Source organism: Lepisosteus oculatus, chromosome 8, assembly GCF_040954835.1.
Source record: "Lepisosteus oculatus isolate fLepOcu1 chromosome 8, fLepOcu1.hap2, whole genome shotgun sequence".
Lineage (NCBI taxonomy): Eukaryota > Metazoa > Chordata > Actinopteri > Semionotiformes > Lepisosteidae > Lepisosteus > Lepisosteus oculatus.
The window spans coordinates 18,177,922-18,196,190 of record NC_090703.1 but is presented as its reverse complement, the minus strand read 5'-3'; the positions used below and the strand labels follow the sequence as shown (position 1 = coordinate 18,196,190).

At 39.0% G+C, this 18,269-nt stretch overlaps 1 protein-coding gene across 6 annotated transcripts in view; it reads right to left on the bottom strand.

Annotated features, from left to right (window-relative positions):
• kif26aa (kinesin family member 26Aa) overlaps positions 1-18,269 on the bottom strand; it is a 132,681-nt gene that overhangs the window by 6,039 nt on the left and 108,373 nt on the right. For all 6 annotated transcript variants that reach the window (XM_015350861.2, XM_015350862.2, XM_015350864.2 and 3 more), the window contains 10 exons: positions 16,988-17,197; positions 15,991-16,084; positions 13,979-14,241; positions 12,875-13,058; positions 10,606-10,765; positions 9,745-9,907; positions 5,802-9,132; positions 3,278-3,471; positions 2,350-2,370; positions 1,156-1,306 (listed from right to left, as the gene is read on the bottom strand). In XM_015350861.2, the coding sequence (XP_015206347.2) occupies positions 1,156-1,306; positions 2,350-2,370; positions 3,278-3,471; positions 5,802-9,132; positions 9,745-9,907; positions 10,606-10,765; positions 12,875-13,058; positions 13,979-14,241; positions 15,991-16,084; positions 16,988-17,197 (4,771 nt within the window). The remainder of the gene's footprint in view (positions 1-1,155; positions 1,307-2,349; positions 2,371-3,277; positions 3,472-5,801; positions 9,133-9,744; positions 9,908-10,605; positions 10,766-12,874; positions 13,059-13,978; positions 14,242-15,990; positions 16,085-16,987; positions 17,198-18,269) is intronic.

Below are 18,269 nucleotides of genomic sequence, written 5' to 3'. Positions count from 1 at the left end.
CTACATTTAATTGTTCCTTTACTGCAATAATATACCAGTCTAAATGTACCCACAAAATGTATCTGACTGAAGCAAAGTTGAATGCTGGTAACTTGTCTGACATTCCATATTAATTTGGTAAATGGGAGTGATGCAAAGGTTGGAAGACAGCAGGTTTAGTCCTTTACCGCCTTGACTTTTTCAAGTATTAGAGGGATTTCATTTCCATACGTGGCTTTGCTGCAGCTTGAGTGTTCCCCCCTTTTCCCAGTAAAAGTAGCTGACTAATTTGCAAGACAGAAAAAGGAAAGGAACCAGAGACAGAGACACCTCAAACACTCTTCTTTACTCAAATGTGTTGAGGTGATATAACAAAAAATATTGCCTGATGTTAATGTGGGTATAATGATGGGAGAAAATTATGTAAACAGCATGAAACCATGGTAGAAAATGACAACTCAATTTTAATTACAGATTTAACAAAATAATTAAAAATGTCTGAAACATACAAAAATGGATATACCATGCATATAACAAGGAAAGGGGTTCTTCTCTTAAGAGCTACAGGGCTTGTGAAATGAACGAATGATCAAAGTTTGTTAAATTTAATGACATGTCATGCAACAGTTCCTGAAAGAATCCAGCTCCCAACATGGAAATTACGTTTCTTGCATACTCTTGTGTAAAAGACTTAAATGGGAAGCTGCATCAGTGTGCAAGCCGCAAAGGAAATTCCACAATGTTATTAAGGCCACAAGCAAAAAGAGAAAGAAACACAAAGCTCCACAGCAGAACACTGTTTTTCTACTTTTCATTTTGACATTAAAATCTATTTAAAACTTAATCCTGTTTCGTCCTCATGCTTGTTTTACAAGATAATAAAATTCAGCGGCATCCCTTTAAGGCGTTTTGAACAGTACTATGCAGATTGTTTTTTTTTAAAAAGCATTGATCGCATTCTTTCTCATTCATAAATCCAGCACAAAACACCGCACAAAAGGCTGTCTCCTTTGCAATACAGAAGCAATACAGCCCTTTAAGTTAATTTTTGTAGTACAAATTAGAGGTTGAGAATAAAAAAATAAGAAGTAAATCATATCTGTAATTTAAAACTTGTCTTTAGGCAATAGCTCTTGAAATGTTATGGAAGGAAAAGGCCTATGTGCATGTACTCACACTCTCCTATCCACTTGCCAGGATCCATCATCAGCCTCTGCTTTGTGTTCTCCAGCTCTTCTTTCAACATCTCGTGTTTTGCCTTCACGTCCCTGATCTGCTGCTGCCGTCTCTCAAGCATCTTTAGTTTGGTGTTGAAATACAGCAGGCCCTGCGGAAACACCAGGAGCCATATGGACTTGGGGAACAACGCCTGCTAAATTTTACCCAGTTGCTTCATATTATCCGAGAGGAAGACAGCATTGTGAGCATTAAAGCTTATTATATTAAAGCCAATTAAGTGAAAGCCAGCAGCTCCAAAGAGATAGATCTTCCTACATAAGACTGTTTAATTCCACATTAAATTAGCTAAACTAGCTTCATATTAATTCCTAGTTTCTTGCCTTTAGAAAAAAAACTTTGGAGGATTAAATATAAAATGGTTTTATACTAAACACATTAAGAACAATAGATATTAGACTTATCCTTGTCCTAGATAGTAACCTTAATTTTATAAAACAGTTAATAACAGTAAGATAAAAAAGCTCCAATATACCACATAGTCCAGATATATACTAATATTATTACTAAACAATATGCTAGTTATACATAATGTATATTCCTAATTAAATCATCAAGAAGCTCTTACATTTTTATGCTTAGTTTTATTCTTAAAGCATTTGTCTAAAAAAGAGAATACTTTCTCACACTCAAATGACCTGTTGCACAATATGCCTTCATCAAGAACATACCAGATCAGTCTTCATTTCATACAAAAGTAACAGAAGTGATATAGTTCTTTTCATCCTAAAGATTCCCAATGTACGTGACATATTGGGAGGGGAACTGCTTTTTGCCAGCAACCCCATCAAACAGCAGGGAAGTGACAAACTGATTTACCATTTGAGAAGTGGGGTCTTTAGACAGGCCAGATTATGTACATAATTCCACTGTAGAATCTAACATTGACAAATTCTGACACTAGCTGCCATGACATTACAGTACACACCCCTACTCTTACGAACAGTGCCATCAGTTCTTTAAAGCTGCACTTTCATCCATAATGAAAGGACTGGTGTTAGAAAAATGGCTATGCCAAAAAACTTAACTTTAGACTATATTCTCTCAATTTTAGTAAAATCCCAAGACCCAGTCAAAACAAGGTCTGTCGCAGCAAGAAATTATTTTAGAATATCAACACGTTTCCGAACATACCTTTTCAACATCCTGGAATGGCTGCAGATAAAAACAGAAGAGAGAAGGCAAAGTCACAAGGAGGAAAAAATTATAAATAATGTTTCATCTGTAATTCTTGATGTGCGAAAAAGGTAAATGTGCCATCATAGCTGTTGCGGCAAAGGGCTACAGAGAAATATAGGCCAATGCAACACCTGATAAAACCTCGGAGGAGGACATTCTGGGTTCTTCATGGAAGCACAATACATAATCTAGTCCTAATTACAATTAAATCATGCCACCATATAAATATTTTTTTTCAAATTCACAGCTCCCATTTTTTTAATACTTAATGATCCAGGGAAACATTACCATAAAATTTGTTCAAGCAGCAAGCTTTATCACAAGATCCTAGAACATATTTCTATGTTTTATGTATCTCACACCCTGACTATCCCACGAATCTACTATAACTAAGCTAATTACTCACAGACAGCAATTGCACTCTCTCTTAGAGTCACCCAAACCAGTATATGGCTGCAGGTAGCACTCACAGTTATTTGAATGTAAGCTCTTTCCATTAGGATTCTGATGGCAGAAATAGTCGAAACATTTTATCCACCCAGTATTCTATAACAAGAGCCAAGTGATTGCAAGAAGACCTAATGTATTCTCTCAACAAAACCATTCTGTTTGCTTGATTACAGTTCAAATATTGTTGGGCAAGGACTAGCATTACATATGGTAAAGTAATACTTTTTTTAATTATCCTAGCAACATATTAAGCTATATTTAAAATATAGAGCGAAAGCTTTGACAATCAAGGAATTGTCAAATTGTGCTCGTACACTGTGAAAGTGACTGCCAACTGTAGTGACAATCAACGAAAATGGCTGGTTTGTCACATTGTGTCAAAGGCATGCTGTAACTCTGGATAGCTCTCAGTCTGTAGGAAATGCCAGCTCACCTCTGTTGGATCTTCATGTCGATGCCTCTGCAGTCGTTCAACGTCATCAATCTCATAGACCTTGATCTCAAAGGGCTCCTTCAGAGTCCCAGGCAGGGGTGGTAGGTCCACCCACTGACCTGTGGTGCTGGGCTTCCTGCCCAGAGAGGATGTGTCTGGCAAAGGTGCTGGGATCAGTCGCCGCCGTTGGAGACCTTTTATCAGAAACCATGGAAAAATACAAAAAAGTAGAGAGATCACACTATTATAAAATATTAAACATATATATATATAATTAGATACAGAGAGTTGCATTTTTGTAAAGTACAGTTTAGTAACAAATGATAATACTTAAAAGAAATGTATCCTCTAACACTCATTGAGTTAGAGGAAAGTCTGTTCTATGGGTTTTCAGTCTGAAGCTAACAACTAAGAACTAACTAACTAGTGAGTAGCAACTGCAAATGGTATCATTATTTCTAGTTTACACTCAACGGCCTCATTTCTCAGTTCTCAGTGTTCTAGTTTTGACTTAATTTTCATAATACTTGATCATGCTTTTTGACTCAGTGGATATGGATCTACAGGTACTTTCAGCCTGAGACTCTGAACAATAATAGGCTAGGCTTAGTAATGAAAGACTTTAGGAAAGGTGTCTTGATTACTTTGAAAGAGCTCTTTGAATAGTGTTCAGGAATGGGAACAAATGAATGCTAAGGATACAGATCTAAAATCTGGAAACCACTTCTTCCAAGGGTTTATAAAGGTTTTCAGAAATAACTTTGTGGCTTCATGAGGAAACTTATGAAAGCACTTAAGAGTTACTGGCTGTGTATCACAATTGCAGGCATCAAAACTCATGCATGTTATTTTTGGATAAGAGCAATAGTATATGAATCTATCTATGGCTTCACAGAATCCTGCATGTAGTCTAAAGTGTAATGTAGATAAACTGTACATCTGTAACACATGACACAGAGATTAATTATTAAATTAGACAATGTTAATTTGAGGTGACTTTTTCCATGGGTACAGTATCTATTTTCATAGTCCTAGTCAGAAGAAATACAATAAGATGCATGAACCTTCTGAACCAGGACTAAAACAATGTTCTAAGAGTCAAAATAAAGACATAGAAATAAACGTCTGACACATAGTAAAAATTTAAGTCCATATTACAAAGGCATGCTGTTCTTATTTTCATTGTCCAAGTGCCATCATCTCTACAAGATACATTTAGCAGTTGGCTTGCCTGAAACTGTCATTCTTCTCACTAAAGATATTAAGTGAGCAGAAATGCATCAAGCATTCAGAAGGAGGGAGGCAAACTACTGATAGAATACAAAAATCCAATTGAAATTTAAAGAGTACACCTTCTCTATAGATCTAAGAAAAACTGCCTTGGGCCAAAGGAAAAAAAAATTCAACCTGTCAGAGAGGTAATACCTTTTTGAAAAATATGTGCAATCTTAAAGAGCTGTTGCTATTGATTTGTAGAATAAATGGGAGATGCAGGATGTGCATGGAGAAGCTGACATGCTCTGTGCTAATACTAAGCAGCCTGTATTTGAAAGAAAAATGTCCAACTGGTAAGCCACTGTAACAGACCATGGCAAGTAAATATATACAGTACATAAGTGCATGTTCCTTTGTATCAAAACAGAAACCTACTGTAGATACATTCTGCAAGACACTTGTTCCATAAAGCAACTACACTGTGCCTGAATCAGCAAACACTCACAGGGCTGCTTTTCAAAAAGCAATCAGAAGGTATTTATAGCTGTTTCTCAATAACGCTTAAATCAAAGCTTTTTATGGGGAAGTAGTAAAGTCCAGTAGGATTATAGACTCCAATAGTTACTGCTTTACCTTCCATTTGTCACAAAGGGTGTTTTACTTAAAACGTCACATATTAGCTCATCAAAAGCAGTGTTGTAGTTGTAATTAGAACACCTTTTAGCACAGAGCATCAAAGTGAATCTTGAGATGTTTTCATTTTATCAGCTGTTAAGTTAATTACATCCATATGGGATTTCCACTTTTAAATTCAGCTTCCATAATGTTGTGATAAAAATGCTATTGGAAGATTAAAATAAAATGTAAAAAACCAAACAAAAGATATTTTGTGCATTTGAATCTATGTGACAATCTGCGCCTGTGGCTGGAAGGTTGCAGGTTCAAATCCTGTGGCCAGCAGAGGAATCCTACTCCGTTGGGCCCCAGAGCAAGGCCCTTAACCCCAACTGCTCCAAGTTTGCTGTACAATGGCTGACCCTGTGCTCTGACCCCAGGCTTCTCTCTCCTTGTCTGTGTGTCTCATGGAGAACAAGCTGGGGTATGCAAAAAGACAAATTCCTAATGCAAGAAATTATATAGGGCTAATAAAGTTATCTTATCTTATATATTTAGGTGTTAATTATTTTGTTGGCAGCTTAAGGTAAAATGTGTCCTTTCATTCAGCATTAATAATCAAGAATAATTATGGTAAGATACTTATTTCCAGCAAATCCTTCATGGAATTATTATTAGAATTGGCACCACTCACCATTTGACCTCTTCTTTGGGGATTTGGATGTCCTGGTACGGCCTGAAGACGACATTCCACTTTCACTCATGGAGTCATGAGCAGAAGAGGCACTGCCTGTGGCTTCACTATCCCGAATCATGCTCTCATAACCACTGCTGCCCCCACTGTGGTAGAATAGGGCAGTTCGACCCATTGCTGGAGGCAGCTCCCCACTTAGTACACTACTGTTGTCACTACCGTGTCCGCTGCTATAGCGCTGTGGCCTTCTGGGTGCTGTAATCTTGCTATATGGAGAAGGCAACATTGGAATAGGTGACTTGTCGTCACTGAGGTTCACGCCACTATCATTGCCACTGTCCGAGTCCCCTGAGCTTCTGAAGTGTTTGCCAGAGCCCCCAGACGCTAGCTCACTGACTCGACTATTAGCTGCCCGGATGGCTTGCTTTGTACCCATGATCGTGCCTCTTCCAGGCTTCCCATTGACCCCTGGTACTGACCGAGGAGGCGTCTTCCCATTGGGAGGTAGGTTGGCAGTCCGTGTTGTTGATGGGGCAAGAGATTTGGTAGAGGAACTAAGGGATTTAGAGCTACTAGATGACAAAGTGCGGGTCTTGTTTCCATTGATACTGACTACCTTGGGGTTCACGCTGCCTTTGATTGGCCCAGTCTTGCCTGAGGGTCCCAGTGCTGCACAAGGAGGTGGGGAGGTAGCAGTCGGGGTGGAAGCAGGGGGTGGCACTCCAAGCCGTGGCACTGACCTGCTGGATTTGCCGTTGCTGCCCAAGCTGGAACCACTATTCTCTCTGCAAAGTAGCGATTTGGAACCCACTGAAGTTAAGCTGTCACATCTCTCAAGAGACATCTGGCTGCCATACCACTGCCCAGTGTCTGTTTTAGCTGTACGTTGCTTCAGACTTGATGTGGCTTTGGCTGAACCATAGTCAGACTTTAAGCTAGATGTTTTGTGACTACTGGAGTCAACTTTGAACCTCACCTCAAACTCATCTTCTGCAGCTGTTGCCTTGGGTGCTGTGGATTTTCCTGCATCTAGTCCTACAGGTTTTAAGGCACTGGGTGGCAACAAAACCCGGTTCTTCTGATCTAGGCTAGATTTGCGAACAGGAGGAGCTGGAGGTGAGGTACCACCGGGCTTTGGAAGCAAGCTAGCTTTTTGTACATTTGTCTTTTTCCCCAAAGAGGAGAATTTCAGGCTGCCCATTCCCAAAGTACTATCTTGACTTCCTCTGGAATCTGAAGAACTGTGGATAACTGGAACTGTGCCAAGTGTAGTAGCCCCTCTTTTGAGCTGTGGCATTTTGCTGGGAGCTTCCGCTTTTTTGCTGTTTGATTTTTCACACCCATCTACCACCCTTTGGGATGAGGAAGACACCTGTGTCTTGGGAGGACGAGGCACACTGTTGCTGTTCACACCTGGTTTCTTGGCAGGGACACTTGTGCCATTCCTAGGGAGTTTGCCAGGAGAACTTGAATCAGTCATTTTAGAATCTAAATGACTGTCTAGGCGCAGCCAAGGGTCGTCTGACTTGCCCTCCTGTTGGTGGAGTTCATGGCAATTCTGAATGCTACTGTTATTCTGGGTGACTGATGAGGTAGGTTTCATTTTCCTGGGAAGACTGGAGTGAGCAACTTGAGAAACCAGTGGGACCTGGGAAGTGTTGAGAGTATTGGCTAGCTTTGACTTGGAACTTTTGGCTGCTGCTTTGGTAGACTCAGGGGATGGTGGGCACTTGCTGATACTCAAGGAAAGCTTGCTGGAAGCAGCACTATCACTATCTAACTCTGAGAAGCAAAAGCCGCTGTCATTCATAGAGCTCTTGAAGTCTTGAGGGGAAAGCATTTCCTTATGAAACATGCCAAGAGAATCCAAACAGAAGGTACCTTCAGGATCTAAATACTTAGGTAAAAAGCTGTCTGAGGACTGGCTGCCTTCAGTCTCCAAAGTTTGCACACTCACTTCACTGAGCCAGGAACTGATAGAAGAACGTCTACTGCCAGTGCAGGCAAATGGTTCTTCTGGTAAGGGGGTAACCACCTCAATATTAACTCCAGAGGCAGCCACTTGGGAAGTATATGCATCAAATTCATCATTGATGCTACTGATAATACTTACTGGACGGGAACCTGAGGCAAGGGCTTGCAGGGAACAGTCACTATTGAAGCTGATTATGCTAGAAGGTCGTCCATTGTCTATTATACCACCAATGGACAACTCTTCTACCACGGTGAAAACCAGCTCATCTTCTCCATTCAGCTCTACAGGCTGCTGAAGCGTTACTGTGGTTGTCAGTATATCCCTATCAAAACACTTTCCCCTCAAAGTTGAGCGCAAATGGCTCACTTCTATGGGAGTTCTGCTTGTGGGTTGGCCCATACCCAGCATTGGAGAATTCCTGGACTCTGTTTTTTTCAGAGCTTGGTGGCTCATCCCCACAGGTGGTGTCCTGGTTGCACTACTGTTCTCGACCTCAGGACAAGGTTTTCTAGACTCTTTTAGCTGAGGAGGAGGTGGTGCAGGCTTTGGCAACGGCCTTTTGTTTAAATAGACTTTTTCCCGCACTACAGGCTCAGAAGCTTGCTCTTGCAACATGGTGACATTTTGTTTCAATACACCTGTACAATTATCAGAGACCAACACTTTTTCTCCATCTGCACTTGTTCGGTTCACATTATCCAAGGGTTCTCCTTCTGATACCCCAGCAGGCCATTTGGAATGATCCAATTTGGACTTTAAGGAAGAGCTACTTGATGGATGGCTAGTAGCCGGAGAACAGGGGGGTCGTTTAGGGGAAAGGCTTTCTTGATTTGCGGCTTTCACAGAAGTCCATGGGGCAAGTACATTTCCTTCTTTCCCTGGTTTGGATGCTCCACTCTCAGTCCTGGTGGCAGCCTGACTCCCATTCACTGAAAACAGATGTTCCTCAACCGAAAAAGCAGAAGGTTCCTCACTACCATCAATGCACTCCAGACGCTCTTGCAACTCGGCAAAAGTGTTGCACTTAAAGTGGTCCCGATCAAAAGTCCTCTGTGGCCCTGAAGGGCCTTCTTTTGAACGTTTCCGGTTTAGTGAGGGGATGATAGGAACAAAAGCTGGAGGACCTTCATTGTCACTGAGCTCTCGGTCAGAAAGCGCAGCACCTCCTGGCCCCACATAGATGACTGTGTCACAGGACTGCTCGCTACTTGAAGAGTAGTCGGGGTCACTGGAGACTAGTGTTGGGAGGTCTGGATCCAGGGCAATGGTGCGTGGGTGAAATGGTCTAAGGTGAGGCGGTCGTCGAATTCGACCCTCCTCGCATGAGCTCTCCCCACCAGAAGAACTGGATGCATACTATAAAAAGATTAAAAAATGAATATTGAAAAAATACACATTTGATGGCTTTCTATTTATTTATTTTCTACCTTCTTATTGAGGTTAAAATCACAATTATTATATTTTTTAATTTTAAGTTATCTAATGTAAGATAAGATAAGCTTATTTTATTTCTAAATATAATTAATTTATAAGAAAAAAAACTATTAAATATTCTTAAAGGTAAGAAATTTAAGGAAATGACCAGTATAAAAGTAAGGTCAATGCAATTAAATGGAATGTATTTCAGCCATTTGAAAGAGCTTCTGGGATATATAGTATTGAAACAGCACTATGAAATTTAAATTCCACCACAAAAATGTCCTTAAAATTCATAGAAATATTCCTTCAGTATACTGATGTAATGTATTTATTTCTATAAAACTACTTTTCTGTCATGTGGGTTTCTACATAAAAAGTAACTGTTGCATAGTTTATACAGAAAAGTAATTTGCATAGTTCAATGGTATAATACCTTAGGGGTAGGGACTACAGCACCATAAAATGCTGAAAATTTTAGCATTTTATGAGAGTCTACGATACTTGTACCAAGAAAACCAGACCAAGAAGGTAAGAACAGAACAGACTAACCTTGGATTTCTTCTTTCTCATTCTGTGTATCCGTGATGCCAACTGAATAGTGGTGAGTGTCTCTGCATAATTGGCTGGTGAGTCAGAGATGTGAGCAATCATTGTAGTTCTACAGTTGATATTCCCCAAAGATTCCCTCAGCAGCATAGTCAACTTGCTGTCCCTGAATTACACATTAAAAATACACCAATTTATTCAAAGAAATGGCAAACCTCTCACTCTGTACCTCATTTTGTCTGAGCATAGTTGAAGGAAATAATATAAATTAAATGGAAAAAAATATATAATTTTATATTAGCCATCTATACATAAATTAAGGAAGCATATATACCTGAACAAGGATGCAAAATAGCTTATTTTTCTTTCGCATCTTTAAACACACCCAAGTTGCTATAAATAATATATAACAATATATTTTCTCCTCCTTGAGTCACACCATGTTTAAACAAAACCAGTTTCACTCGTTTTACATTTATCCTTTATCCAAACAATCTGTATACCTCTTCCACCTACTTAATGAAGAGAACTGATAAACGATAACCCAGCCAATTTCCAGGATCCAGCATTTTACTGGGACCAAAAGTTATCAATAACTTTCTGTATCTATGGATTTACCCCTTTTCTTCAATTTTCCTTTCCATTCTGACTTTATGTGAAAATAAACAGCTTAAACAGTTTATCATGTTCTTTTGCTGTGAGTGGAGGGCCAAGAACCGTGGGGCGTTAGGAAAGCTATAAAACTGTCAAGGCAAACAAGCGCAAACTTGGCCCTCTCTATGTTTTTCACCTTATCTTCATTCTCACATTTGTATTCCCATGATTGTTATACTAACCGACACAGTTAAGCCACTGGTTACCAACCTGTAAGGTACGTGTTTAGCTCCGTTGGCCAGGGCTAGGATGACATTGCCCAGAGCAGTCAAAGACAAACAAAGGCCTCCTCCTCCATCTCTGCTTTTGCTCAACACCTTCTCACAGCTCCCCAAGTCAATGAGGTGCAAACGGCTGCGTCCCCCCGACACTACCAAACACAATTAAGAATGAATAAAGAACAATAGTTTATATGTATTTTTATCAGATATGGGTCATTCTAAACCCAAAGAACAAATGTACATCTGATTCATTCATGAGTAAGCCTGAGCCTTCTATGATTCAAATATAGGTAAAGATGCGCAGTTTAACTAAAGCTGTTCCAGACAACCATAAACATATGATTATCTCTTTCAATGTACTTACTGCACTAGGCAGAAAATTAAAAAAAAACACATGGGAGGCCAAGAGTGACAGACAAGGCTCCCTGTTTACTACTGAGCTTCAATTAAAAAGTACATATATTTTAACTATTTAGAATGCACATCAAAGATAACAAGTGGATTTTTTCCTCAAAGGGAATTATTAAAGCAAAATATTCCATAGCCTTTTGGAGCAATGTTGCCCCAATTACTGAGTAATGTTGCTCGTAGAGAGCTTTAACAGTTTGATAAGTCTTTCATTTCCATCCGATAGAAACCACGAAGTTCACAGAGAATTTCTAATAATTTATCTTGGTTTGGTAGGAGAAAAAATTAAAATCTTCCATAGAAAGGGACAGAATAGTATTCCTTAAAATAATAAACATACATATCCACACATATAGGAGATACTAAAATCATCTTCAGCACAGGTAACTACAAAAAGGTTTTCAATGAAACCTGTTGGTTCTGATACTGTATTCCTTTACAGTTTTACTGCAGGAGAAAACTGGCTACCAATATATAAAAAAAGAAATTGTACTGTCCTAGAAACCAAATAGATAACAGTGAAAATGAATTATTTTTAGCCACCACATGCAAGTTACCCTTGTATTTTCAAAGTCTCTGATTCTCTGGGAGCAAGCAAACATTCATGGTGTAAGCGGTCTCAAGACTTATTATATATACATGTTTATTCATATGACAAGCACAACCAAACCAACAAGAGAGCGAAAAGCAAAATATTAATGATGGACTGAATGTAAAGATTTTCTCAAATGACTGGTACCGACAATATGTTATTAACTTAAATAGTGCTGACGGGGGAAAAAAAGGATTATCCTTGTTTCATTATTCTTTTAAATTTGTTAGGGTCTTTATTGATTGGTCCTAACAAAGCTCATTCATTTTTCTTTTAGCTGATAAAGTGAGAGATAAATGGAAATATTGGACTTTTCATCACACACTCCCCTTTGTGAAGTATCAGCATTAACATCTTCTGATGTGTGTGAAATATGTCCTCAGCTGTGTCAATACACAGCTTTGCTACGCTGGTGTAGAAATCAGAGTGTTTTCTTCATGCTGCCACTGAACAAAGGCTTGTAAGAGCTTGAAAGTCTTGCTTGTTAAACTAAGCTGACAAGATGTAGTTGAAATTGTTGTTCATGCCATCATGCCTTTCTACATGGTGTTCACTTTTCCACTCTAGGTTTCCAGCCTTTCTGACTAGTCTACACTACATCCAAGATTGTCAGTTATAAATAATATAAGAAAAGATATACTTTGCCATTCCGGTAGTTTTACATCTAACAGAATTAGACATCTCAGAATGTCTGTCTCATGTCAGTTTCATTAACAAAAGTTCATATTTTAGGTGAAACATCTTTTTTTTTTTAATACGCTTACACTACATTAATTTGTTACATCTCCACGGTCAGGCTACAGATTTTCACCTGTAACACTAACAGTAAAGTGATTTTTGGTACCACATGGGGCAAGAGCTACAAATGAAAGCTATATTTTAGAAGAATATGACAGTGGTATCATCAAAAGTCAAAATAATATATGAACCCCCAATATGTCTTTTAAAGGGAAGTTGTTACCATGAAGTAAATAATGTTTTGTAGCATGATCCACTGAAAATAAATGGCACTCTCAGTATAGTCTCCAAGGACAATATTTCCAAAGGAAATACATACTTTTCAGATTTGAGCATTAAATTTGCATGTGGAAAATGATCCCCCAAATATTCCTTTCGAAAAAGCTGAAAAGGTGGCACTTGTATTGACTGCATCAGTATTTTTGTATCAAAACACTTAGTTGCACAGATGAATAACGCATAAAATGATAGTGATCAGCAAACTTATGAAAACAATTCAACAACTAGCAAAATGCCTTACTTCCTCCTTTGCCACTTTTCTCCATGCGGTACTGATAGATGTGCAGGGTGAAGAGCATGTGGGAGTTTCTCCGGTCTTCCTCGTCGCAATCGGGCTTACTGGTACTCCTTGCAGCGATGGCTGCATCAAGGAAAAAGGCAGCCTTTTCAGCAGTGGGGGCCCTGAGCTCACTTTGATTCTGGAGCTGAGAGAAGCAAAGTGAGTGAGCATGAGAGAGAAAGGAAGAGAAGAACAGGTTGCTAATTGGACCCAGGCACATATTTCTTGCCCATTAGATTAGGTCTCCTGGGCAATCAGAGAAACAAATATGCACACAGAGGGAGAGGGATTAAGAAAGGTAATGGAAAAGCACAGGCAATGACACTTCCCGGAATGCTAAAACGCAGAAGGAATACAGAGCAAATATTAATGGAGCAGCCCAGTTTCTATGCCTCTAACAAGAGGATGCTTCAGAAGGCATGGCTGGGGCTTTGAAGTCTTAGTCCACATAAACAACATCTGAAGGAAACACCTGTCTATTTTTTTTTCAAAGCTGCCCTGAAGATTACTGCTGCAATAGGCCTACAAATAATGATAGGTGTATGGATTTGAAGTTATATGGGGAAAGTTGGAGACAAGACTGTGGTGATATTCACAAGCAAATGCTGACAGACAGATAAATACAAAGGTAGGTATTGATACATTAGCCAATGAAAAGAATCAGATTTTAGTTTACGTATTGATTTCTTTATGTAAAGAAAGAAAATGAATGGCAGAAAAACTGTTTTATGCAGAAAAATCGGATATTCAATATGGCCAGACTAAGAGATAAGTTGATTAATGGAGCTCCTAAATATCAAAATGAGGAATCTTGACATGACATTGCTAAACTAATTCTAGATGCAAACTACAAAGCAGAGCAAGCACAAATACAAATCAGAAATTGTCTACATGGTCTTGACCATCACACAGAGCCTGCTACAGATAACCATGCAACTGGTTGGCATTTATATCATTAGCTTTATACATCTATAAACGTACAGAGAGAAACTGGCAACCACACAGAGACTGGCAGAGAGCGCTGTATTGACCCTTTACGTCTAAGGAAAACATGAAAAGGAGTACCTGGGTGCCACAGATAGGGTCTTCACGTAGATAGATACCGGGAGACTGGCCATCCTGGAGGCTTCCACTAGCCACATCTGATAGCAAATCTTTAAGTGTCTCATCCTTCCCACAGATCTCCACTGCAGATACCCGGATGGAGAAGCGTGTACCTGTCTTCTCCTTGCGCTCATTGATTAGCTTGAACAGCCAGGAAATGGCACAGGGGACAATGCCCAGGTTCTGGGTGGTATTATCCTTCCCAATCATCGTATAGGTTTTACCTGAGAATTGGGAGGTGAATCCATCACAACTGCAGCTTTGTAAGGCATATCAGCAGCAAATTCTATTCTATACATTTCACTTACTTTTAGACAGATTTTGATTAAAAGAAGTTTCTTTACATCATACACATTTTAGACTATACCATTACTATATGCTACTTATACATATTCTATAATAACAGTGTACAAATAAAGACACATAGAAGTGTACGGCATTCATGAATAAGTACAACAGCATGCTTTTCTTTCTGAAGTTTCTGAAAAACACATGGGCTTGTCATGGATATGTATTATTCAGAATACTTTTTAAATCTTACTAACACTGTCATGTGCCAAATTCGCCAGGACAAGGTGACAGACAAATCAGTTAGAGTACCTCGGAATTTGAGGGTGCCCACACCTCAGAATTCACTCCTGCACCATCTCATGACATGAACAATTTAACATGTATAAGGAATGTAGCTCCCTTCCAGCCATGCTGGAATTCAATCCCAGTCGACTGTGGGCCCCAAACATGCACAATGCCACTCCCTAGCTAACAGATAACTACACTGCACCAAACCAGGTTTTCTGCCCTGGCTGAGTTTTACACTCTCTGGATTACTAAGGGGGGTGACAGCACTTCTGTAACTGGATCAGTTCAGTGGGAGTGTTCACAATTTAAAAATAATTTTGAAGATGGTCACTGTTTTATCTCATTGACTCCTCTATTACATTTCCTAGAAAAATCCTTATTTGCTCACTTTGTGCAAAAACCTTAAAAATAGACTAAAGCATAAAAACAGCACAGCATACAGAGCCTAGTGATTTGCTGTGCTGCTGACATGGTGCTCACATTGCCAATGTACTGTAGACTGAATGGGCAAATTTTACGTTCAACAATGCATTTCCTCAGAAATCAGGATAAAAGTATTTGAGAAGATATGACAGTGCACTCCTAAAATCTAACTTATGCACTAGATGAGGCCACTAATTTGAACAAGAGCCTTGATCACATTACACACCTTCTTATAACTTTTTTAATGAAAATCCAGTCATCCATTTTCCAACTACTTTAGTCAATACCGCATAAAATTAAATGAAAGTGAAAAAACAAGGCTCTTTGTATTAACGGACCACAGGCATGCGTACAGACACACAAAGATACTAGAATGCCTTTATATTCGCCAATGATTCTGTTGCCGAGATAATATTTAATTCACTGTTTTATGGAAAAAATATGCATTTTCAAAACCTGTCTGGAGACAGGGGATGTTTCAATATTTCTAAGGCTTGTATTGTTGTTACACAGTGACACATTAGCAAAACACAGAAACGCATAACAAGCAAGAGCTTTAAAATTGTAGCACTTCAAATACACTGTACCATAGGGGTTAATTGAAAAGCTTCCTGAAAGGCATTCTCTTACAACTATTGTATGTTTTATCCCCACCCCCCACCTCTCTGCAACTCCACAATTCACCTGAGTGAACAACACATCTTTTGTAGGCTTTTAAGGAAGTTTATAATAAAGGCATCTTCCTGTGTTGCTGAAATAATGGTTCCATCAACTAATGTATGAGTTACAATCTTGTGGAATAAATGCTGGGAACTTCCATTTGGACATACAATGTGTTAAGTTTGCAAAGTCAATTAAAGACAGGAGTTCTAATCCATTCACACACACAGCAAGTTTATTGTTCCACGAATTGACAGCATGTAATTATAGGGCTGACACAGTAATTAACTGTAACAAATTTAAGAGCTTACCAAGTCTGACATGACCAAAGCAGAATATGCAACCATCAGCACCATTCACGACAGACTGGATGACTTCAGCTACTGTTCCTGAGCACACCTCTGCCTAGAAAAATAAAAAAAAATGAAAATGAAGCTATTAACAGCACAGTAGAAAATAACATCAAGAGGGCATCAAGAAAAAAAAGTTGATCATGTGTTTAAGTTTTTGACAGCATGCTATCAAATTTCTTGCTCACAGCAATGACATTTCATAGGCAGGTACTTCTGTCAATTCTTCACAAAACAGTATTCAAGTAATACATGTTAGAATATGTACAGCATTCTGTTTTAGCTTTCAGACAGATCCTGCTGCATGGAGGAGCTCCCACCTGCAATGCAAGCAGTGCCCTTGTCTGTTTTTTAAAATTAACTCCTCCTTGTACATCTCCTACCAGATATGAGCACTGCCTTGAAGGCAAGCTCTGAATCCTCAGAGAAGCTTACAAAAACAAGCCTTTGCTGCAGATAAAAAAAGTTAGCAAACCTCCTGGTTCTATATTTCTTCTAAGAATATACGGTCAATCTGAAACTTATGGTTCCCTACAGAACCATATGGTCATGGTCATGCCTATTTAAAGATATTGCTATTGCAACAATTCCTGGCAGGATTTTCCTTTTTTCAACCTCACACAGGTTCAACTGTTGCCATCTGCAACAAAATACCCACATAGGTGGGTTTAAAGAGTAAAGGCTAGAAACCAGCCTTTCGTTTCAGGTTGGTTTTCCCTCTACTGAACCCTAGCTGTGAGTTAGTTTTTGAGGTTACATACTATAAGACCCTGGATAGAATTCAAATCACTACAGCACTCGAAAAGAGCCAGCTGCTGCTACCCTGAAATTAGGAGGATGTTGCGGTCCGGCACTGTGTTTGCCACATTACATCCAGCCCCACCGTTTTTCTAGGAAGGGACCAGAGATGTACTTGTGACTGATAAGTCAATTTCAGAAATGTTTTTTTTTTGCTTACTTGTGAGGCATCCTGGGTAAAAACTGCATCAAAGGCGAACATCTTTGGGGCTGCCACAACAGCTCGCCTGTGACCTGAGTTTGTGTGTCCATTGGCAGAGGGGTCATAAAGGGTCAACTGCTTCTTGCGAGGGTCTACTTTGAGGAAGGACATGGATTCGGAGGTTTCGTTCCCACCTTGGGAAGGGCAGATGCGCATCATCACTTTTACCTAAAAGAATGAATAAGGAGATTAAGCCACATTAAAAAGATCCAATAAGACTATTGCACCAGAAAGCAGTCTTGTGGTCTGAAACAAAATACTTAAAACTGCAGACACTGTACATACAGTAAAATACATTCCGCAGTTTAACTAATCCGTTTACAAGAAAAAAACGTGAGGTAGCTCTTTTGTGGTTATTTAAAAAAAAAAGTTGTTTACATTAAATAAACTCCAGTATCAAACAAGTATATGTAAGAAAAACACTTTTAAAGTCACATGTACTTCTGCAAACTGCTATTTAGTTAAACTTCATATTGTATCCTGAATTAGTTCCATAAATGACCACAGTGACAAGTCCTAATGATAGTCTTTCCATGGTGAAAACATAAAAAATTGAAACATTGTCTGACAACAGCATACAGAGACCCTGAATCACCATACTGACAAGTGTTGAGCTGTCTGGCACGTCAGCAGTATGTGAAATGAATAAGAATTCATAAATTGATAAAAACGGCGCATAACTCGTCCACTAAATATGAGGTGGATTACAATTCCAGAAAATACTCTTCCTTCTTAATATTCTTAAATGTGATTTACAACACGCACTTACAGGATGATAACATTCAGCACTGATGACATCCTGTAAAAGGTTTACAGAAATCAGAAGGCTTTCTGGATATATCTGAGTCAGCAGGTGGTTAATTTTGAATTATGCTAAAATACAGCCAGCAAAACACATTTAGACAGCCCTCCACGTGACCTCTTAGCTAAATTACAGACATAAAAACAAGTTCAAATCATTTTTTTCTTACAGTACAAAATAAACTAAAACAGCAGCTGAGCAATTATACGTTCAAAGACGATAACCTCACTCTTGGCAGTTGCAAGAGTGCCCCAGGCACAATCCGTTGTCTTTCTCAAATTTTGTAAGCCTATTGCTCTTTAGGTGTGTTGTAGATATAGGGAATTGAGAACCATTAAATTTTTTTAATTAAACAATCTTTCTTGGTGGGAACTTCCTTTTTGGCATTTCATCTAATCAACTGTTAATAATTTTGTCATTCTGCCATTATTGCAGTTT